Genomic DNA, 20,180 nt, shown 5'->3' on the forward strand with positions numbered 1-20,180 from the left:
CCTTTTTCCCTTGGATAGGGAGGGGGCAGATGCAAATCTGAACAAAAGAGTATTAGGTGATTGGGATAGCAGACAGGTATCTTTACCCACTCAAAATGCCTGTTTGCAATTTTTTTTAGATGTATTGCCTTTTGTTTGGGGTCGTGGGGGGTAATCAAGTGAAAATGTCACCAGTTCTTAATCAGACTGTTTATTTCTACTACTTAAACTAGACTCTAGCCATAATGTACTGTAGAGGACCATCTTAGTAGCAATGCAATAAAAAAATCTCAGGCCTGCGCAAAGAAGCAGCACTGCTGTATGTCAGAAGAGTTTGAAACATTTGAAGGACTAGTTGGACAAATGTTCAGACTGTTCTTGCATAACTTGTGTCAGCCCTGTGTATCCTTCCAAGGAGCTTATAATTCCCTTCATCAAACTTTCACATTAATGCTTTGCTACAAATAGGGAGGGCAGAAAGAAAAAGGTGACAAAGGGTGGCTAAAGGTAGCTAAAGAAGCTTAGAGAGAGTGAGCAAGAATCTGTGAGAGTTACTGGAAAAGAGACATTTCATGTTCCTGCTTCACTAAACCCCAGAGACACTTTTCTAGTGCTTGAGGGCCAGAGATGTAACTGCTTTTAGCTTCTTTCACTCCAAACATGAAGCAGAGTGGAATTTGCCCATCAGATGAATGTTTATCTTTCAAGTTTACTCGATGCAGCCTACACGGCACATGTAAAATAAAAAGTTTTCTTGTCCTGAGTGTTTGTCTCTCCCAGGTTTCGACCTCATCAAGATGCAGACCCTGAAAAGCCCCGAGTTGCTGCCCTGATTGACAGATTAATCTCTTTCAAAAACAATGATCATGGAGCCTGGGTCAGGGGAGGGGATATCCTCATTCAGAACTCTGGGTAGGTATTTGGAAGCAAACAGCTGCATGCTGTTAAGAAGTTTACCCTGAAGCTTTGTTTATGAAAGTGCCTTACAACAGGATCATAGGAGAGGATTGATGATTAATTTTAGGAATTTCTCAGTATGATTAGCTTTCATACTGTCTCAAAACTTCAAATATTCGAGTTTATGTGTGATTAGATGAGAACCTGTCTTACACAGCAAAAAAAACAACTATAGTAAAAAGTCTACGAGTTGGTGGAGACAGTAAATTTAGACTAGGATTTCTGTTGTCTCCTTGAAGCTCTCTAGTCCTGCTTAAAATGTGTGGAAAATTATTCTACTTTTTAACAACAATGCTTTAGAAAAGTTAACTGTATGGTGGTTTTAAGTTCCATTAATAGAAAAACTCAAGCTTTTTCACTGCATTTTTCATGTGTGCTTACATTAGTCAGTTGTAGGATAATTCAGAAAAAAAAACCCTGATGTTTTGGACTTTCTTGTAGGTTTGCAGACAATGGAATAGGTTTGACATTTGCTAGGTGAGTACTTTGTTAATAATTTCTGTGTTTCCTTACATAGGAGCTTAGAAAATCTACATGCATCTATTAAAAGTAATAGGTATAATAAGGCTGTGGTTTCTGTTTGAGGCCTGGTTGTATTTCCAGTCGTGCAGATGATGTTACAGGTGCTGTAAACTGGCACAGCTGCCAAAGTTTCCACTTTAGTTTACCCTGTGCTTGGTTTACACCACAGTTTGCTGCCTCTTTACCAGAAGGGTTATATTTATCCAGGTATTCTTGGTACTGTATAATTCCTTAGGCAGTATTTTATTTTCTTCCTGAATAGATGAGAGTGAGTAATGGAAAAGAAAGGGGTTGAGCATTTAGTAGGGGTAGATTCTCTTTCTAATGAAAAATATCAAGTAACTTAGGTAGTGAGCTGAAATTGCTGCTATTTAGATTACGACAAACTGGTTCTAGGATTGGAAAAGTGGGCTGTAAATAAAAAGGTGCTGCACTTCAAAGGGAGCTAGAAATTTTAATGTTTGCCTCTGCTGAATATTTCAGTGAGTTAGTCTCTATTCATGTTAATGATTAAACCTATTGTTTTGTGTATTGTACTTGAAGTCTACTGCTTTGCTTGAGGAGGATTTTTACAGAAGTAAAAGTAGTGTTATGCCTTGGTATCATCATTTGCTGGGAGTCTTGGCTAAAGATTTATCTCTGATGTGCTTTGATAGTGATGGGAGCTTCCCAAATGATGAAGGTGCCAGCCAGGAAGTATCAGAGTCGCTGTTCATAGGTGAGAGCAAGAATTATGGGTTTCAAGGTGGACAAAATAAATATGTGGGAACTGGAGGAATAGACAACAAGACACGCACTCTGCCTAGAAATCGGTAAGTATGTCATGAATGAAGGAAGTAGAAATATAAGAATAATTCTCTCAGATATAAAGACTTCTTGGCTGAGCTATCAGAGATTAAGACTCCACTGAAAGTGAGGCTCTCTTTTTCTTTTTAATGCTGTCTGTGAAGACTGTTTTGGTTTAAGTTCAGCTGGAAATTGAGCCCCATGTAGCCAGTCCCCTTTCCCCACCTTCTCAGGAGAGAGACAAAAGACAGAGATCTCAAGCTGAGACAAGAACAGTGTACTAGAAACAATAAGATTAAGAATATTAACAGTAATTGCAACAAAATTAATAACAAAAGTATACAAAACAAAGGTGATTTACGTACAAAAAAATTGCTCACCACTCAACCTGGCACTGGATGGCCCCCAAGACAAAGAACAAGATGGCCAAGAGACTATCAACACCCCAAAGTGTTCTCTCTGGTCAGGACCAGTGTTTCTCCACTGCTTCCCCAGAAAAAAAACGCTCTCCCTTCAGGAAATGAAAGTCCCTTCCCCCAGCTCCTAGCCACGATGTAATATGGTATCAAGTAGGACAATGTCTTGGCCATGCCCACATGGCACCAGGTTATCCCCCCACACATCCTTGGCCAAGTAGGACAAAGGGTGTTGTGGGCCTTGGCCACCCTAGTTTTTTGCTGTTTAGACATTTAAAGAGAAGTTAATGTGGTAGCTATATGAGATATTCAGTCTTGGGTGGAATCATGTAACTGAGTCTGGATGGGTCCTCTGGAGGTCATCTTAACTCCCCTGCTCAAGAACTGTCACCTAGGCCTCCTGTTCCAGGACAACATTCAGGTGTCTTTACTGTATCTCCAAGGGTGGATTCTCCACAGCTTTCCTAGGCAACCTGTGCCAGTGCTCAGCCAGTGAAAATGTTTCTCCTGTTGTTTAGCAGGGACTTCCTATTTTTCATCTTGTGCATTGCTCCTGGTCTTATCACTGGGAATAGCCTGGCTTCATCTTCTTTGCATCCTCACTTCAGATACACATTGAGAATTCCTGCCTTTAGCTTTTCTGCTCCAGGCTGAACATGTCTCCTAGTTTTTCTTCCAATGAGAAATGTTCCAGGGACTTAATCATCTTTGTGGCCCTTTGCTGCACTTTCCAGTACCTCCATATCTGCCTTGTACTGGGGACAAGCACTCTACTTGTCGCTTCACCAATGCTGAAAACATGGGAAGTATCACTTCCCTCACTTTGCTGGTAACACTTTTCACAGTGCAGCCCTGGATACCCTTTGCCTCTTTGTGGCAAGGACACATTGTTTAGCTTATGGTTAATTTGGCTTCCACTAGGATCCATAGGTCATTTTCACTTGCACAGAGGGTTGCTGCTCCCAATGTACTAAAAGACTTTGCATTTCCCCATGTTAAACTTCATGAAGTTCCCATTTGCCATTTCTCCTGCCTGGGTGGTGGCACAATGCTCTGCTGCATCAGCTGCTGCCCTCTGTGTTGTGCCGTCTGCAAACCTGGCCCACAGACTATTCTTGGCCTAATCATCCAGATCACTCATGGAGGTAATGAACAAGGCTGGACTTGGTGTTGACCCCTGGGGTACATCACCAGTTATCAGTCTCCAAGTAGACTTTGTGACATCACTTTCTGGGCCCAGCTGTGTGTCCTCTCATTCTGCCCGTACTTCATGAGGATCTTATGTGACACAGTGTCAAAAATCTTACTGCTGTTTTGGTGGACCGTGTCCACTGCTCTCCCACTCCTCTGCCAGGCCAGTCATTTAATCACACAAGTTCATCAGCCTCTCCTTGGTGAATCCATGCTGATTATTCCTGATGACTGTCCAGTCCTTCAGGCACCTGGAAATGGTGTCTAGGATTAGCTACACCATCATCTTCCTGGGGATCGAGTTAAGCCTATCATTCTCTGGGTGTTCCTCATTTCCAGTTGCCATGATCAATAAAAGAGCAGGTGGTATTAGTTTTCTGCTGTATTTCTCATATTGAAAAAAGGGCACATTTGCAAATGGACAAGGATAGCTCTGCTAACAGGAAAATTTAGGAGTAGGGGATTTTTTGACTCACTAGAGAAGTGCAGAAACTGTATTTCCTTTACTAAAATCTATCTTGTGAGTCATTGTCTCATTATTGCTTTATTGATTTCTGTGAGAGGAAATGTATTTGACACAGATTCAAGTGTATCATGAGTTTTGTTACAGGATGGTATAAATATTTGGTTGCATCAACAGGACATTTCCAATTAGAGGCTTTCAGATTTATGATGGACCTGTTCACCTTACCAAGTGCACATTTAAAAACTTCATGCCGACTCCAGACAGATTTACCAGTGCAGTTGGATTCTTGATGAAAAATCCATGGCAGATGACTCCAAAAAATAACATTTCTCTTGTGAAGTTTGGTCCAAACGTAAGTTTATGACAAGTTTTCCTTAAGTCTTGCAAATGTTTTTCTTTTCTTGTATTTAACATATGCAGACAAGAACTGTAGGTCATCCCTTCTACACACACTTGCTTCAGAGTTTGTCTCCTGGCTGGAGGTCACACAGAGTATATCCTTCATCTCCTGAGCAAAAAAACCAATACCAACAAAGATGTAGAATATGTTACACTAAATGATTAATGGCTTATGGTAAAGCTGAAAAGAATTTTTTAAAAAATGTTGTAACATTTGGTATATCCTTAGTAACGAATTTTCTGCAGCAAATATTAACACTGTTCTGAAGCAAGAGCTGGCCTGAGCCTGTTACTAAAACCCAGCATGTCTGTTTTCCAAGAATACGCCATCTTTGTTGTAAAGTTTTTAATCAGCTATGTAAAATACCAGGGTGTCTGCACATACGCAAATGTTAGTCTGTGTTTCAACTCAGGAGAAACAAAAACTTTTATTGCTGTCATCAGGTTTCTTTGAAAGCCTTCTTTGGAAAGCCTGGTCCCTGGTTTGAAGAAGGAGATCTGGACGGTGACAAGAACTCAGTATTTCATGATCTAGATGGTTCAGTCACTAATTACAGGGATACCTATGTGGGCCGAATGGATAATTACTTGATTCAACACCCCAGATGCATTAACATCACAGAATGGAGTGGAGTGATTTGCAGTGGGAACTATGCACAGGCTAGTACTTTTGACTTTCTGTTTGGGGTAAATCTATAATATGAACTACTTGTGGAGTCAGGTAGTGTAAGATATGCAAAATTACTTGTCTTTCAATTTCAAAATTTTTTGACTTCTAAAAATACTTCAGCCAGTTTTGTATGTGTCATGCTTCCTCTCAACAGACTGAGGGTACAGTATCATATGCTGCAAGATAAAACTAAATGAGTTTGCCAAGAGTTCGATGTTGCAGCTGTATCTGCTAAATATCTTTGTCTTGAAGGTGTCTTCTTCCACGCAAGGTCTGTCTGCTGTCTGCTTTTTTTTCACTGAGTGGATTCCCATTCTGGCTCTTGCTCTGTGTGGCCAGGTGTTATAGCTGTATTTTTTTCTCTTCCATACACTTTTTTGTCTGTAAAATGGGAAAAATCTATAATAGGTATTTTAATAGGACTTTTATTCAGGAGAGACTTGTGTATTACATAACTCAGAGCATCAAATTGCAGCATTTTGGTTAATAATATACTCATTGTGCTTCTCTTTCATTTTCTTTTACAAAGAGACTAAATCTTCCTATTTTCACCCTCTTAAATATCATATAGGTTTATGTCCAAACGTGGAATGGACAGAATCTTTCCATGACTATTGTCCGAGATGAATATCCAGCCAATCCCATGGTTCTTCGAGGTATTAATCAGAGAGCAGCTGCCTTTCAGCAATACCAGCCAGTGGTGATGCTCCAGAAGGGCTACACAATACACTGGAATGGAAAAGCTCCAAATGTCACCTATCTGTATCTGATTAACTTCAACAAGTACGTTTACTTTCTTTTGTGGCTTTGATCCATAAGGCAATACTGAAGTTATGTCCTGCAAAATTACTGTGCACGAGTTTGCAGCCATCTGGAGGACCAGAGCCTGGGTTTGGGATGTTTTTTCATAATCACAAATAGTAATGTATGAAATGTAAGAGATTAAACAACAGACCTGCACCTGAATTTAAACACTTTTCCAGTACAGTATCTTTAAGAAAAAAATCTTTGGAGAAGAAAATGTAGCAATAGTGAAGTCAAGCAGAATTGCAGTTGAATAGCCTATCATACTTTTTGTTGCCAGGTAAACTTACTAAATATCTCTGAAGTATATAATCAAATATATCCTGAGAGAATCAGAGTTACTAAAATATTTAATGAAAGACTGTGCAGATTTGATCATCTGGTGAAGGTTTAGGAGCTTTTTTTGTTCCTGTTTCTCTTTTTTTGGAGTGATCTGTTTGCAAGTATTGACACCTAAACTGTTCCTAGAAGGACTAATACATTTTATTTTGGTTTTAGGAATGACTGGATTCGTGTTGGTCTTTGTTACCAACCAAAGACAGATTTTCTTATAGTATTGGAAACCTTTCAAAGGCGGTCATCTGCTCTGTCAAGCAAGGTGGAGCGCTACATGCCTGTATCTTCAATGATGGAGCTTGAAAAGAATCGATCGAACAAGAGGTTTTACTTTGACAACAGTACTGGGTAACTCTTGTCATTTGACTCTACTGGAAGATGTTGTTTAACCTTGAAATGGCCAGTTTGATAGGGCTAAAAGCAACTGGTTGAGACACCTGCATAAGAGGGAAGCTGTTGAGAAGGACCCCAAAACCCTTTGGAAGAATGTTTGTGTCTTTAAATCTCCAAACTACCATCGTTGTCATTGAAATACTGTTCAAGAGCACCACAGTTGCCAAAGCTATTTCCTACTCCATAGGTCTGGGGAAAATACAGTATCTTGTGTGCTGCAGAGCAGTGCCTTTTGGGGTTTAATTTCTTAGTCTTCAGAGAAATTAACTGTTTTCTTGTTAAACTGAAAATTCTAGAAATTTCCAAGAAGCTTTCTCTTCCAACATTTAAAAATTATGTTTTTTGAAAATCCTAATTTGTTTTCAGCCATCTCAAAAGGACTTAAAAGTATTAGGTTCTCTTTCAAAAGTACTTCTCACAGTCGCCTCTAAGATTCTTCTGAGAGGTTTTAGATGTGGTCAACTTCCATTAAATTTTATCCTATATACATTACTTTTGAGTCTTACAAATATTGGTTCTAAATTTATAATTTGTTCTCTTATTTATTTTTTCTGTTACCTGCTACTGTGTCTGTCTGTAGTAAAAACACAAATTTATGTAGAACAGACGTTTATGTTACTTTGTGTAAGAGCTGCCCTGGTAACAGTCTAAAATGTAATAGAAAAACTACCAGTCTTCTGTGAATATTATTGACCATTACACCCTAAATTACATTTCCAGGCATTTGAAGTAGCACAGCTATCTTGTTCAGTGCTGGTGGGTGAAACTGAATGTTTCTGCTGCATGTCTGCAAAGATCTATGAGCAAGGAGAAAAGTAATGCTCTGCAATTTGGTTTTTGTTTCCTGAAAGTTACTGATCTGAGGACTGGTTCTTCTTTGCAAAGCATCTGCATTTATATTGACGTCTCCTTTAATTGTGGGGAATTTTAGATAAGTTGTTAGATATTTTCTAACTCTAGTGAACTCTAAATATTTTGAAACCCTTGGATAGTGGTGCAAAAGTGAATACTGTATTTTGTCTGCTTCTGAAAATCATGAAATATAGCTGTTAAGACTGAATATAAATATCTATATTTCACCACTTAATATAGATTATTTTTCCCCTTTTTGTGTAGATTACTGTTTTTATTTCTTCAAGCCAAATATAATAGGGATGGTCACAGTTATTGCTCATCTCAGGGATGTGAAAGGATCAAGATTGTGACCAAAGATTCATCAAAAGGGATAAGTAATTGCATGGCAAAAGCTTACCCAAAGTACTACCGAGTACCAACCGTCATAAAGCAGATGCCAGAAAAAACTACTGTACCATGTACAAAATGTGGCACAACTCAGGTAAAATAAAATAAACAAAAACTTTCATGAGCTGTAGAACTGGTGATGCTGTCTACTCAATTTCAAGTCCAAATTTCAGTCTTTCAGCAGAGAACACTGCACTTACCAGATTGCTGTGGCCAGCTGGTTAATCTTCTTGGACTCCTTGAGAGGTTGGAGTCCTTTCTGTAGTACAAAGGTTTCAGGGCTTTCTTTCTTCTTTTGTGCAACTCTTGTTCTAAGTGCTGCAGAAAAGGGACATAGGTGGATTGATGTCTTGCACTACAGTATTGTCTGTGCTACGTGGAGAGCTTTGCTGCAGACATGTGCATGGCAAACATTCTTTCTGCTTGGATCTTTATTTATTAGCATGAATTTGAAATTATCTCAGCTACACAAGCTGAGAAAATTACTGAAATTAAGAAATAAATAGGTTACACTATGTATCATTATATTTATTAGGATTACTAGTACCATAAATAATGCCACTGACGAATGGATGAATTTGCTTTGGAGCATGGGCTGTGTGTTGTAAACTGGCATGAAAGTGTTGAAGAAACATTAATATGTGTACTTTACTGTTTTGTTTGATATCCAGATGGTATTCACCAGTGACCCTCACAAAAACTACCTCCTTGTGCAAATCAATTCAGCTGATGAAAAAGAGTTAAGCAGAAGTCAGCAAGCATTTATATATGTAAGTGTTCTTTATGGTTTTCTTCTTAAATATCACTATAACAGTTTGTATTATAACAGTTGTATGGTTCTATATAATGCAGACCTCAGTTTTCTCCACTTGAATGAAAAGATTGGTTTGTTGTTTAAAAAACCAAGACAAAAAGCTTGTTTAAACATCAGAAAGTGAGGCTTCAAAGCTTCATTTGATATTTGAATCTTACCTGCTGAAGAGAAAAATGTTCCCGTTAGAGTTTAAAATGTTCAGCTTCATGTTTAAATCTGTGTGGGTATACATTTTTAGCTGGTTTTGGAAGTAAACAGAACACATAACCTAACGATTTGTCAGTTAAATCCAATTTGTTGAAATTGTTCTTGTGCAAGCAGATTAGTAAAACAGTGGGATGGGTCACATATGCCATTAAGCCTTGCTAAAGTCCTCTAAATGGCAATTGCTAAAGAATCAGTAGATGTCTGTATTTGTTCTGATGTGGCCCAAATAAGCTCAGTGACGTGATACTGTATAAAAAGTAGTTTAGTTTGACTTTTCTATTCAGATGCTGAAGTAGACTTGCACATGATGGTGAAACACCATTTGCAGATGCATTCCCACCACAGAGCTTAGTCTGCACATGCCTTACATTCTGCAGTGTCATTGTTGGCCTGGCTGAACTTTCACTTGTCCAGGTAGACAAATGGCAGCTGAGCAGCTTAACCTTTGCAGCTGCAAGCTTCTTCAGGAATGTGTGTGCCATATCCAAAACAGGTAAGCACTAGGAGGAAACTGGGCTGGAACTAGCCTGCGGCAGAGATCGATTAACTGTATTGCTCTCAAGGAGTACAGGGGGTTCAGTATCTTAATTTTAGCTTCCCAAAGCAGGAACCGTGACTGAGGCAGCTAGTAAAGTCACCTGGAATGTGCAGTATTCCTATAGAAGCTACAGGCTTAAGACTCCCGTGCAATTTCAGAAGTTCTATTAAGCAGTGTCCTTTCCAGGGGAAAACTGAAGAGATGCTAGGGAGAAGCAAGTATTTGTAAGGAAATGATTGTGTCTAAACTAGAGTAAGATTGATTAACACTGAGTGCAGTAGAATTGCTGTTTGATTCATATTAACTTCTTTTTCTCTCTCTTTTTCTTCCCATTCAGGTCAATGAAACCATGTTTTCCTTCAAGGGTAATGGAATACTTATTGTTGTGGTAGATGCCTGCACTGGCACAGTGTTGGGAAACAAATTATTTTCTGGAGTAGACATTAGGCATGTTGATGGATATTTAAAATCTGGAATTCCACAAAGGTATGTGCAATGACCACTCATTTCCAGTGTGTCCTGCAAGCTGTAGCTCTGCTCTCTGACAAGGATTTAAATAATGATGAATAGGTAATGATACATGAGCACTGAAAGTGAGCAAAACATATGTCTCAGTTCAGGCCAAAGGAGAAATATAGGAGCAATTTATTGGACAGTGTAGCCTTATTTAAGAAAACTAAGCAGATTTAGAATGCCTAAAATTTTTCTGGTGTTGTCTTTTTCCTCCAAAATAATTTTTTTAAACAAAACATCATGTAACAATACTGCTTTGCTTAAAACAAGAACAACTTTTTGTTTTATAAGGACAGTGGCAAGGACTATGTGAAAGATATACTGTTCTCTCCATATAGGGAAAAGATATCACTAAATAAAGAGTTAATGTTAGAAAATAATCCACATTTTAGTTTTCTAATTTTGGATCAATATCTAAACTTCATTTTTTTTATACAAGACACTAAACTGTTAAATAACACTTTCTAATGATTTTGAAGTTAAAGTCAGTTTAAAACCAAGAAATTCTATGTACTGCTTTCAGAAAGGGTTGACTATTTCCATGTCATAAGTACTCATAAGGAATTGGACTCTGAGGGCAGCTAGCTGTAAAGGAGTATAGCAGAATATTAAAAAATGTGTTTATAACAGAATTATAAAAAATGTGTTACAACAGCTGCTGTGTCTGTGCTGTTCCTGTTGCAGGTCTATCATTCTACTGAGCACAAGAGGTGATGTAGCAATTCCTAATAATTTATCTGAAGCCTTAACGTCCCTGGGGACAGCGAAACCACCTTATCTTCAGAGCAACGGTTGGTGGAAATGTTGCGCATTTCTTTGACACCGCCTCGGTCTTTGTGTTTATGTTGGCATGGTGGGTTTCTCATGGGGTGTGTGAGAAGGATGCAGCTGGTGCAGGGTGGTTGCAAGTTTGCACTGGTGTGGCTGCTGTCTGTCAGCTCTTGTTGAGAGGGGAGGTGGGCAGCTCTTCAGCAGATGGGGCAGAAAACCCCTTTATCCCATTGTGCGAAGTAACTAGCAGTGCTCTGTGCCTGTGGATCATGCAAAAGGAGTCCCAGGCTTTTTTCCTAAAGCTTGTATTTTGTGCCTCACCCAGCAAATCTGTCTTTAAGCAATCTCCTGTTCCTGCCTAGTATTTCCTGTTCTAAAATAACATGAAGCTAGAAATGAGATGCTATTGGTATTTTGAGGGATGATGAGTTTATAGGTTTCTCATCTGTTCAGAGTGATGCCACAAGTTGTGGTTGAGAAAGCCCATTTTATAACTGTCCAATTAGCTGTGTTTTCAGATTAAGATTTCAGGGTATTTAATACTAAGTATTGAGAAAGGAAATTGCAAATCATTATTTGCACCTAGTGAGGTGCATGTAAAACTGAGAGTGGATTAATGTCCTGAAAAATGTAGGAGAAGGAATTTTGGGGGAATGTACCTTTTCCTACCTAACCAGTCCTGTATTGTGCTGCAGTGAGCTTGGCTGGTTTGGTAATGCTGAGCTTTTTCTATCACAGGAAGCTTGGCCTTTCTGGGCTTCCGAGGAAACATTAAGCCATCCTGGATTAAGCTGTTTACCAGTCCTGCTGGGCATGGGCTCGTTCAGATAGAAAAGTATATCCCTCTGCAACTGGAAGAGTATGGCTGTGCCAGAGTAATTAAAAGCCGTCGGAAAGACCTCGAGCTTCTGAAGAAGGCTGCACGATCTCATTAAATACTAAGATGTACATAAAATCTGGGGGAAAAAAATGTGAACTAACTTATTTTTTAATTTATGGCATTTTAAACTATATTGTTATCCAAGTAAATCATGTTATTGTTTGACAGATGTTTGCCAGCATTGACTGCTTGAATGCCAATCTGTGCACCTTCTAGTTGTACAAAATATTAAAGAATTTATTAGTATTTGTATAAACAGGTTTCAGAGATTTTTCAGATGTTTGTATTTACTGTAAACTAGTTCCTTCTGTTTAATACTCCTTTTGTATGTAAGAGGGTATTCATAAAAGCCTTAAGTTTTTAATAACAGGTGTTGGAGTGCATTTTGGGTTACTTGAAAGATTAACATCAATGCCTTCATAAACAGCTTCAATTGGTCATTACAACTTAAGCATTTTTCCTTCAGCTGTTTAGCTGTTTCCTTGGGAGTTTATTTATCAGTCAGCTCAGTTATATTCTCATTCTGCTTCCCAATATATTAAAACTCAATTTCCCCTATGCATGAGTCCTATTCAGCTGACTGAAGGGACTTTAACTGCAGTAAAAATTTTTTGCTTTCCTGTGTGAAAGTTGGAGGGAGGAATTCAAAGATCCAGCCTGGGGCTGGGTTAGGATTGTGTACCATTCAGCAGAGTTTTACAAGGCTATGTGTACAAGCATGGTATGCTGAGCCGGAAATTACTCCTGTTCTTTAGGATCACTGTTTATTATTCCCTCTAAATACACAGGTGTGTCTGTAAGAGCTACTTTAATAAACAGTCTAGAAGTTAAGGCTGCAGTCTTGAGTACAGCTTGACTTCAGCTTAGTCTTTTAAAGCTTTTAGCCAGAAGGGCAAAGCTGAGATACTGTTACTCTCAATTTGTTAGGAAATTAGGCTTCTACTCTTGCAGTGGTGGGTTTTTTTTTGTTGTTGTTGTTTTGGGGGATTTGTTTTGTTGGTTGGTTTGTTTTGGGTCGTTGTTTGTTTGTTTTTTGGTGTTGGTTTTTCTTTAATTATTTTTAAGACTATCTCAGCTTTAACTTCTACGTGAATGGAAAGTACTCTCAGTTCATTAAATCATACCTTCTGCCTTAACTTTGATTCTTTTAGTATACACATGTTAATTCCTGTTGACTTAATATTAGGTCTGTTGATTTCATCTGGTTTTGTTGCAGTTATGTGACTGACAACAGAGTGAAAATCATTTAGAGTAGTGGCACAGCTGCTTTTTTTCAAGATCCTCGTCTTTGAAATCAAATTTCAGGGACTGAGAAGATGCATTTCATAATGGGGAACAATAGGTGCCATAGGGCTAAAATGTAACCCTAGTTCTAATAAAACTACATATTTCCTTCTTCTTGTATATGTTCTCATTCATTCAAGCTGGTATAATGTATCTACCATTCACAGATGCTTTGTGCTTTGAATTCAAAATAGAGTGACTGCTGGAAATGGACTATATGCCTGTCTTCTCCAAAGATGTTGAAAAACTGTGGGGATTTTTTTTGTGCTTTAAAGGAGAGGAGGCACAATATCAAATGTATTACTCTGTTCAATTAAAATATGCTACCTCAGTGCTACAATTAAACTGCCTGATCTAGTGTAGTTTCCTAAGTGAGAAGGGAGGGGGTAAGGAGTATGACACAAGAGTTGAAGTTAACAAATAGAAGACTGATATTATTTTTACTGTAAAACCAAGCCAAATGGATGATTGTGTATTTCGCAGTTCTGATGCACAGTTCTCTTGTAATGTTTAAAAGAAAAGTCATTTTGTTAGGGGAAGCGGTGATAAATCTTGAAGACTAGCTGTGATGTCTGGTGTTATTAATGCAGGGCAGTGTGATTTAAATGCTCTGAGTGCAGTAGTGATAGTGTTTGGGGATTAAAATGGCTTTAAGGCTTCCTCTATTCTGTGGGTTATGCTCAGCAGAGAAATAGTGATGAGGTAGTGACCCTCAGCCTTGTGAAGTTGGCCATTATTTATGATATTCTGCTGTTCTAAGCGTCTTGTAAAAATTGTCCTTGGACGTTTCAAGGGTATTCTGATGTAGGGCTTACTGATGAGCAATCGGACCTGAAGTTAAAGTGTTTGTCTTTTGTGTAAATTTAAACACTTGATAAATAGCATAAATAAATTTTTACATCTGACAAGGCAATAAAATTTTGGGTGTCTTTTGTTGTATCAAGTCTGTTGTTGTATCAAGTAATTTTATAATGTGTGCTGTGTGAATAATACAAACTCTCTTATTGCAACACCAGTTTACTTGTGAGGTTTGTGGAGAACATCCTACTCTTCATTCAGAGACAAGCTAGCAACACTGGAAAGGTGAAAGTCACTGATGGTGGCTGAAGTTATGGGCCTGTCTTGAAAACCAGATATCTCAAAGCCTGTCTGGGCTGCCGTGTCCACAGTCATTTCAGCTCGGGAGCAAGGAGCAGCGTTGTTACTGACTCAGGGGCATCCTATCTGTGTCTTTAACTACCTGGTGGGGGAGTAAAGAAGGTGAAACCAGCCATTCTCAGTGGTGCCCAGTGGCAGAGAAAAAGAGGCAGTGGGCACACATTGAAATGCAGTTCCACAAAAACAGAAGGAAAGTTTTTATTGAATAGGTGGTCAAGCACTGGAATTGATTGCCAGAGCACCTGTGGAGCATTTTTCTATGGAGGAGAAAACTTTAACTGACCATGCTTTGGGACAACAAATATCCTGGGCACTCTCCAGGGGTGATTACCAGCCAGGTGATGCTGTAGTTTTGGGCAGTTAAAGCCACTGATGAACCTAAGCCTCTCTCTCCAGGTGCACCAGCTGCCACAGCCTGCAAGGGCTGAGCCAGACACTTCTTATGTCTGAAACTTGGTGAGTCCCCAGACCCATTCCAAAAGATCTTGTAGTTGCTTCTTCATGCTCAGGATTTGTATACAAATAGACTGATTTCCATTTGCTCAAATGATGTCATCCTGCAGTAAAGAAATTTTAAAAATAAACAAAAGAAGAAACAAATTCCTTGCAGCCAGTAGCAGATTAAGTGTACTATGAATAAGACCCTCTCTCTGGTCAAAGGCTCCACTGGAAATCCAGTAAATGAGGGACAAGAGACCCACCCCAAAGAGCCCAGATGATGGCAAGGACATGCTTAGGAAAATACTGACTTAATTTTGTGTATTGTGGGACAGCAGTGACAGCTGAGGCCCCAGATAACTTCTGACCCAGGCCATGAATTTCCTGTTCAGGGCAAGTCCCATGATTTCCTCTGCTTCCCCTCAACTCCTTTTCACCTTATGTAGGAAGGATGTAGAGCTAACAATAGGTATCCAACTCTGAGAAAACTCAAGTCAGCTGAGTTTGATGCTATCTGGATCTGTAGCTGCACTGGTCAGTGAAGGTCTTAATGTTTGTCATGGTTATATTTGGTTAAGGTAATCCTGATGTCACCTTATTTTCAGAATATCTATGGAAAGCAGTAACTTTTCTACTTCAAAATGTGAGCATTTCCCAGTCATTATTTTTCAGTGTCTTCTGGTCTTACTTGTTCTAGCACTTGTGGGAAGTTTTGACCCTTCCTGGAGTTCACAAACATATTTTTTCTTTCCTAATGCCTCCCCTTTGCCCTATGTCTTGTGCTATTTAAAATTCTAAATTTTAACTACCTCCCAGTATCTGAAAGTACAGGATTGCTGGAGAGGGACTTTTTATAATGCCATGTGGTGATAGGATTAGGGGGAATGACTTCAAACTGAAAGAGTGTAGCTTTAGGTCAGCTGTTAGAAGGAAACTCTTTACTGTGAAGATGGTGAGGCACAGGAGCAGCCAAGAGAAGCTGTGGATGCCCTATCCCTGGCAGTGTCCAAGGCCAGGCTGGATAGGGCTATGAGCAACCTGGTCTAGAGAGAGGTGTCTCTGCCCATGGCAGGGGTTTGGAACTGGATGATCATTAGGGCCCTTCTAACCCAAGCCATTCTATGAATCTGTGAATTTTGGGAGAGGGCACTTGTGGGATCGTCTGACATCAGCCTAGACTTTTTGGTATATCATCTTGTGCTCTTTACCCAAAATGGAAAAAATTCAGAGAAACTTTTGCTTTTCTTGAATGGTTTGTAGCTGTCACATTTGATATATTAGTGAGAAATTGGCTTGGTCAGATCGCAGAGAAATTTCAAAGTTATCAGTCTGTATAACTTTTACAGACAAACTTTTAAACTTTTTCTGTTGTATTTATGAGTACAAAGCAGATTGAACTACCTTGCCCGGAGACTGAATTCTCTGTTTCATCCTCTTCCAAGTTAGATAAGTTGTTAGGTGAATATTCTAATTTATAGTATTTTTTTCAGATACTGTTTGTAGAACATACAAAGGCCTGACTTTTTATGTAGTTTATTCTAAATAGGAAATAAAAACTAAGTGGTATTTCAAGATTATTTTGGTGAGTGCGATTATTCTAAGTAGAAAAGTTCTTTGCTAGAACTGCCATAAGCAGCTGGAGGCACAACTGTCTCCATGCAGCATTTCCAGTGACATTTTCAACAGATACCCCAAAGTTAGTTCAGGGTGTGTTTTGTGTAATTGGTAGCTTTTGGGGATGGATCTCAGATGATATCATCTTTTTAATATCTATGAAGTTCATGAGCAGAAGATGGTTTATTCCATCTGTAGGGTGTGAACCATGATCTAATAGTTTTCCTTCAGCTCTGGTGCAAATGACTGGTGTATGTTTGTAGTAACAGCAAACAACACTAAAATTATCTGTAGTCTCTTTTCTGCTTCTGAAAATTTATTATGGGTATCACAGTAGTAGATATTGCACATTTCTGCTTTGTAATGGTTTTTAATACTTGAATATAAATTTCTATATGCAGCATGTTTTGGTTACATTCCTCTTTTTAACATTCTTTTGTTGAGATCAGGTTTTCCTGTGCTTCACTACAGTGGATACAGTGTACAGGAATACAAAGTGTTAGAAGACACGAGTATCTATAATCCTGTGAATCATAGCTTCATGCACAATTGCCACTGCGTTGATTCTGCTAGCCAGCAGACAAACATACAGTAAGAACTGATTGTCAGGCTTTAATAGCTGAACATGGAATAAAATTAAAATATAAGAAAAGATGGTTGGCAGTCTTTATTGCTGTCATGGTTTTAAAGCACTAGCTGAAAAATCGCTAGAAAAATTTACTTATTTCTTGCTGTGAGATATGGATTAGGAGAAGAGCAAAACAGGCTTAAAACTTAAAAGGCATAAAAAAAGTTTAAGTAAATTTTTCTAGTGATTTTTTTATCTAGTGCTTTAAAACCATGACAATTGCCTATAAGCTGTTCACACCTTTCTCTTTTTGCTTTTTAGGGAACCTCACCACTTTCTTCTCAGTCTTTAAGGGCTGCGATGCTGCTCTGGCTGAGTATCTTATTGCCATTTCCATTTCCATTTGTGATATTTCCAACAGTTTGCCACCTGCAGATTTGTCTTGAGTAACTCAATCTTTCTTTTCCATTAAATCTGTTAACAAAGTTTCTTAGAGAGTGGGTTGGACACCTCCTGTTTCCCCACCCTTTCAGAATGCAATCTGACTCTGTAGTGGCGCATCTCTCCCACTGCCTCCTCGAGCTGCGCTGACTTCAGAAATGCTCATTAGGCCTTGGCCTTCATGTGGGAAGTTACTGTGGCTAAAGCAAATTCTCTTGTGACCCTAATAACAGTGGTGCCAAGTGAGACCCTTTGAACTCCCCTGGACCACTGTGGGGTGTGACCAGAAGTCTCCCTTGGAGTGGGCACCTTTCAGAGCCAGTGAAGGATACTCTGGAATCACAGAGAATGCTGACCCCATCCTCAGGGCTCAACCCTTCACCTATTGAGAAGGCATGAAGGCATCCCATGTGAGTACATCACTGAACTTGGGGGCTGTTTTTCACAGGTATATACCTTGTACATCCTCCTCAGGGTCTGTGTGCATACAAGTGTGAACATACTATAGCAAATGTGCTGTGCATGTTGCTCTCTTAGATGCTTAGGTACTTCAGATTTGTAATTAGTCTTGTAAGTTACTATTGTGCTGCAGTAAATTCTATGTGATCTTCTTACAAATTATTTAAGTCAGGATATTGATTGAGTGCTGTTTAGTTTAGGTGATGTTAAACCCTTTAGGCCTAAACCTTTGGTCAAGACCAAGGCTCAGTTTAGCAAGGGCATCCACTCTAAAGCTTGTGATTCAGTAGGAGAGTCTACCTTATTTCTTTTAATCCTTACTCTTTCCCATCCTCATCTTTTTCCCATCCCCAGCTTCTATGTATATGATTTTAAATTGACTTTATTTTTAGACTGATTGATTCAGATTTGAGTCTGATTTTTCTGTGTGCTCTGTCCAGTAAATAATAGAGTGAACTTTGCCAACAAACTTCTTTTACACTTTCACTTCTATATTAAACCTGCTTTACCTTTGCCAGTGATTCCTTGAGCAACCTAATACACTCATTCATGATTCTGTTTAAAGAGTCATCACTCAAAATATACCTCTTTCATAAAATTCTCTGCTGCTTGTCATTCACATTGTAGCAACATGTTCAAAATTAAAGAGAAGCATAGAAATGCCTTGGATGAATAGGCATCAGGTGTGGGGACACTGCCCATGTCACAGAATCACAGAATCAGTCACCTTGGAAGGAACTACAGGTGGTCATAGGGTCCAACCTCTCTGCTCAGGCAGGGCTGCTCCAGAGCACATGGCATCGTATCCACACAGTTCTAGAGTATCTCGAATGAGGGAGGCTCCACAACCTCTCAGCCTCAGACTGAAGGAATTAATAGCACAGAACTTGTATAAAAATGTTGATTTCCACTCCCTATTTTTGTGTACAGTGCTGCTTGCTGGGCACCAAACAGGCCCTTTGTGAGTCAGGGTGGGTTTGAGTTCTTCCATAAGCATTACGTTGAATGAACCAGGTTAAACACTTGGTGGTGCAGGTTATGGGATTAGAATGAGTGTCGATATGAAGCTTGGAAATGTTGATAACTCCTCTTTGTAGGAATAATTGGCTGGGGTTTTTTTCTTATTCTTCAGCTTTCTTACTTTCACTCCAGTCACTGTGCACTCTTTGTCCCCCACATGCTGGGCAGTCCTACACAAGTAACATCACCAGTATTAGTGACATACAAGCTCAGTTTCTAAAATGAAGCTAATAAATATAGTTCACACTAATACACATATGTTTAACAGTTATTGATTATACAAGTAGAAAACAAGGGTCCCAAGTGAATTTCAGTTTCTAGATTTATGTGTCTTTAATACATAAGTGTGTAAACACCATTTTCCAAAAAAGATCCTAAAATTTACAAAAATATTTTTGTGTGCAAACAATTCCCCTGTTTGCCAGTGAAAGCTGGATCAGTGAAACAGTAAATGATATTACAGATTGCCTAGAACTGAAGTTGTTAAGGAAGGTCGCTGCTGGATCCCCCCAGAGCACAAAGTCTCAATACAGAGCATAGCAGGGAAGAAAACATTCTGTTAGGAGCACAGTGTATGGTAAATTAGAGTAAAAATCCTGTTTTCTCTCTCACAGGTGGCTAGATGTACACTATAACCAATATGTGAACCCACACCTACAATTAGCCAAATTCTGGTCGTGTGTTTGAGGGACTGAAACACTCTGTATCTTGACTGTAAACATTAAGGATTCTCAGAAATGTTATGCAAAAATAATGGAGCTGTACAAAGATATGTCATTTGCTAGAATACACCTGCAAAATGAAAGTACAATTTGAGATGAAGTTTCTCACTAGGCAGAGATGTGACAATATAGGTACAGGCAAATCCTTGATCTCTAAAGACATTAATTACCCTGGCCATCTTGGTAATTTTTTTTAAGCTCTCATCCCAATATGCTTAATTTATGAACAATCAGCAATGTGAGGTTAAGATCATAGGAACAAGTGGTTGAAGGCAAGTGTGGGGTTTTCTTCATAATTGTTGGAGAAGTAATTTGGCCATTTGTACCTAAAGTGAGAGTTTAATTCTGCTTTTCGTGTTGAAGTCCTTTAATTCTTGCTTTAAATTCTACTCCTTGTAAACCAAGTTCTTATATTGGACCTGTGAACCTTCTCCGTAAACAATTAATTAACCCAACTCCCTCCAGAGAACCAACTGGTAAGATTTTGAGAAAAGAAAGTCAAACAAAACCCACCTTTCTCCATGTAACAGTGGGTAGCAAGGTTTGGGGGTGGGTTGTATGTATCTGTTTTCACTGATTTTCACAGATTTCT

General features: G+C 38.9%; 1 protein-coding gene across 4 annotated transcripts in view; it reads left to right on the forward strand.

Moving 5' to 3' along the window:
• CEMIP2 (cell migration inducing hyaluronidase 2) overlaps positions 1-14,113 on the forward strand; it is a 62,048-nt gene extending 47,935 nt beyond the window's left edge. For all 4 annotated transcript variants that reach the window (XM_058826294.1, XM_058826293.1, XM_058826292.1 and 1 more), the window contains 12 exons: positions 760-891; positions 1,378-1,413; positions 2,115-2,270; positions 4,492-4,669; positions 5,161-5,376; positions 5,958-6,169; positions 6,689-6,874; positions 8,036-8,255; positions 8,833-8,931; positions 10,058-10,206; positions 10,918-11,024; positions 11,743-14,113. In XM_058826294.1, the coding sequence (XP_058682277.1) occupies positions 760-891; positions 1,378-1,413; positions 2,115-2,270; positions 4,492-4,669; positions 5,161-5,376; positions 5,958-6,169; positions 6,689-6,874; positions 8,036-8,255; positions 8,833-8,931; positions 10,058-10,206; positions 10,918-11,024; positions 11,743-11,939 (1,888 nt within the window). In that variant the 3' untranslated portion in view covers positions 11,940-14,113. The remainder of the gene's footprint in view (positions 1-759; positions 892-1,377; positions 1,414-2,114; positions 2,271-4,491; positions 4,670-5,160; positions 5,377-5,957; positions 6,170-6,688; positions 6,875-8,035; positions 8,256-8,832; positions 8,932-10,057; positions 10,207-10,917; positions 11,025-11,742) is intronic.
• The last annotated feature ends 6,067 nt before the right edge of the window (positions 14,114-20,180 follow it).

This window comes from Poecile atricapillus, chromosome Z (genome assembly GCF_030490865.1).
Source record: "Poecile atricapillus isolate bPoeAtr1 chromosome Z, bPoeAtr1.hap1, whole genome shotgun sequence".
NCBI classification, from domain to species: domain Eukaryota; kingdom Metazoa; phylum Chordata; class Aves; order Passeriformes; family Paridae; genus Poecile; species Poecile atricapillus.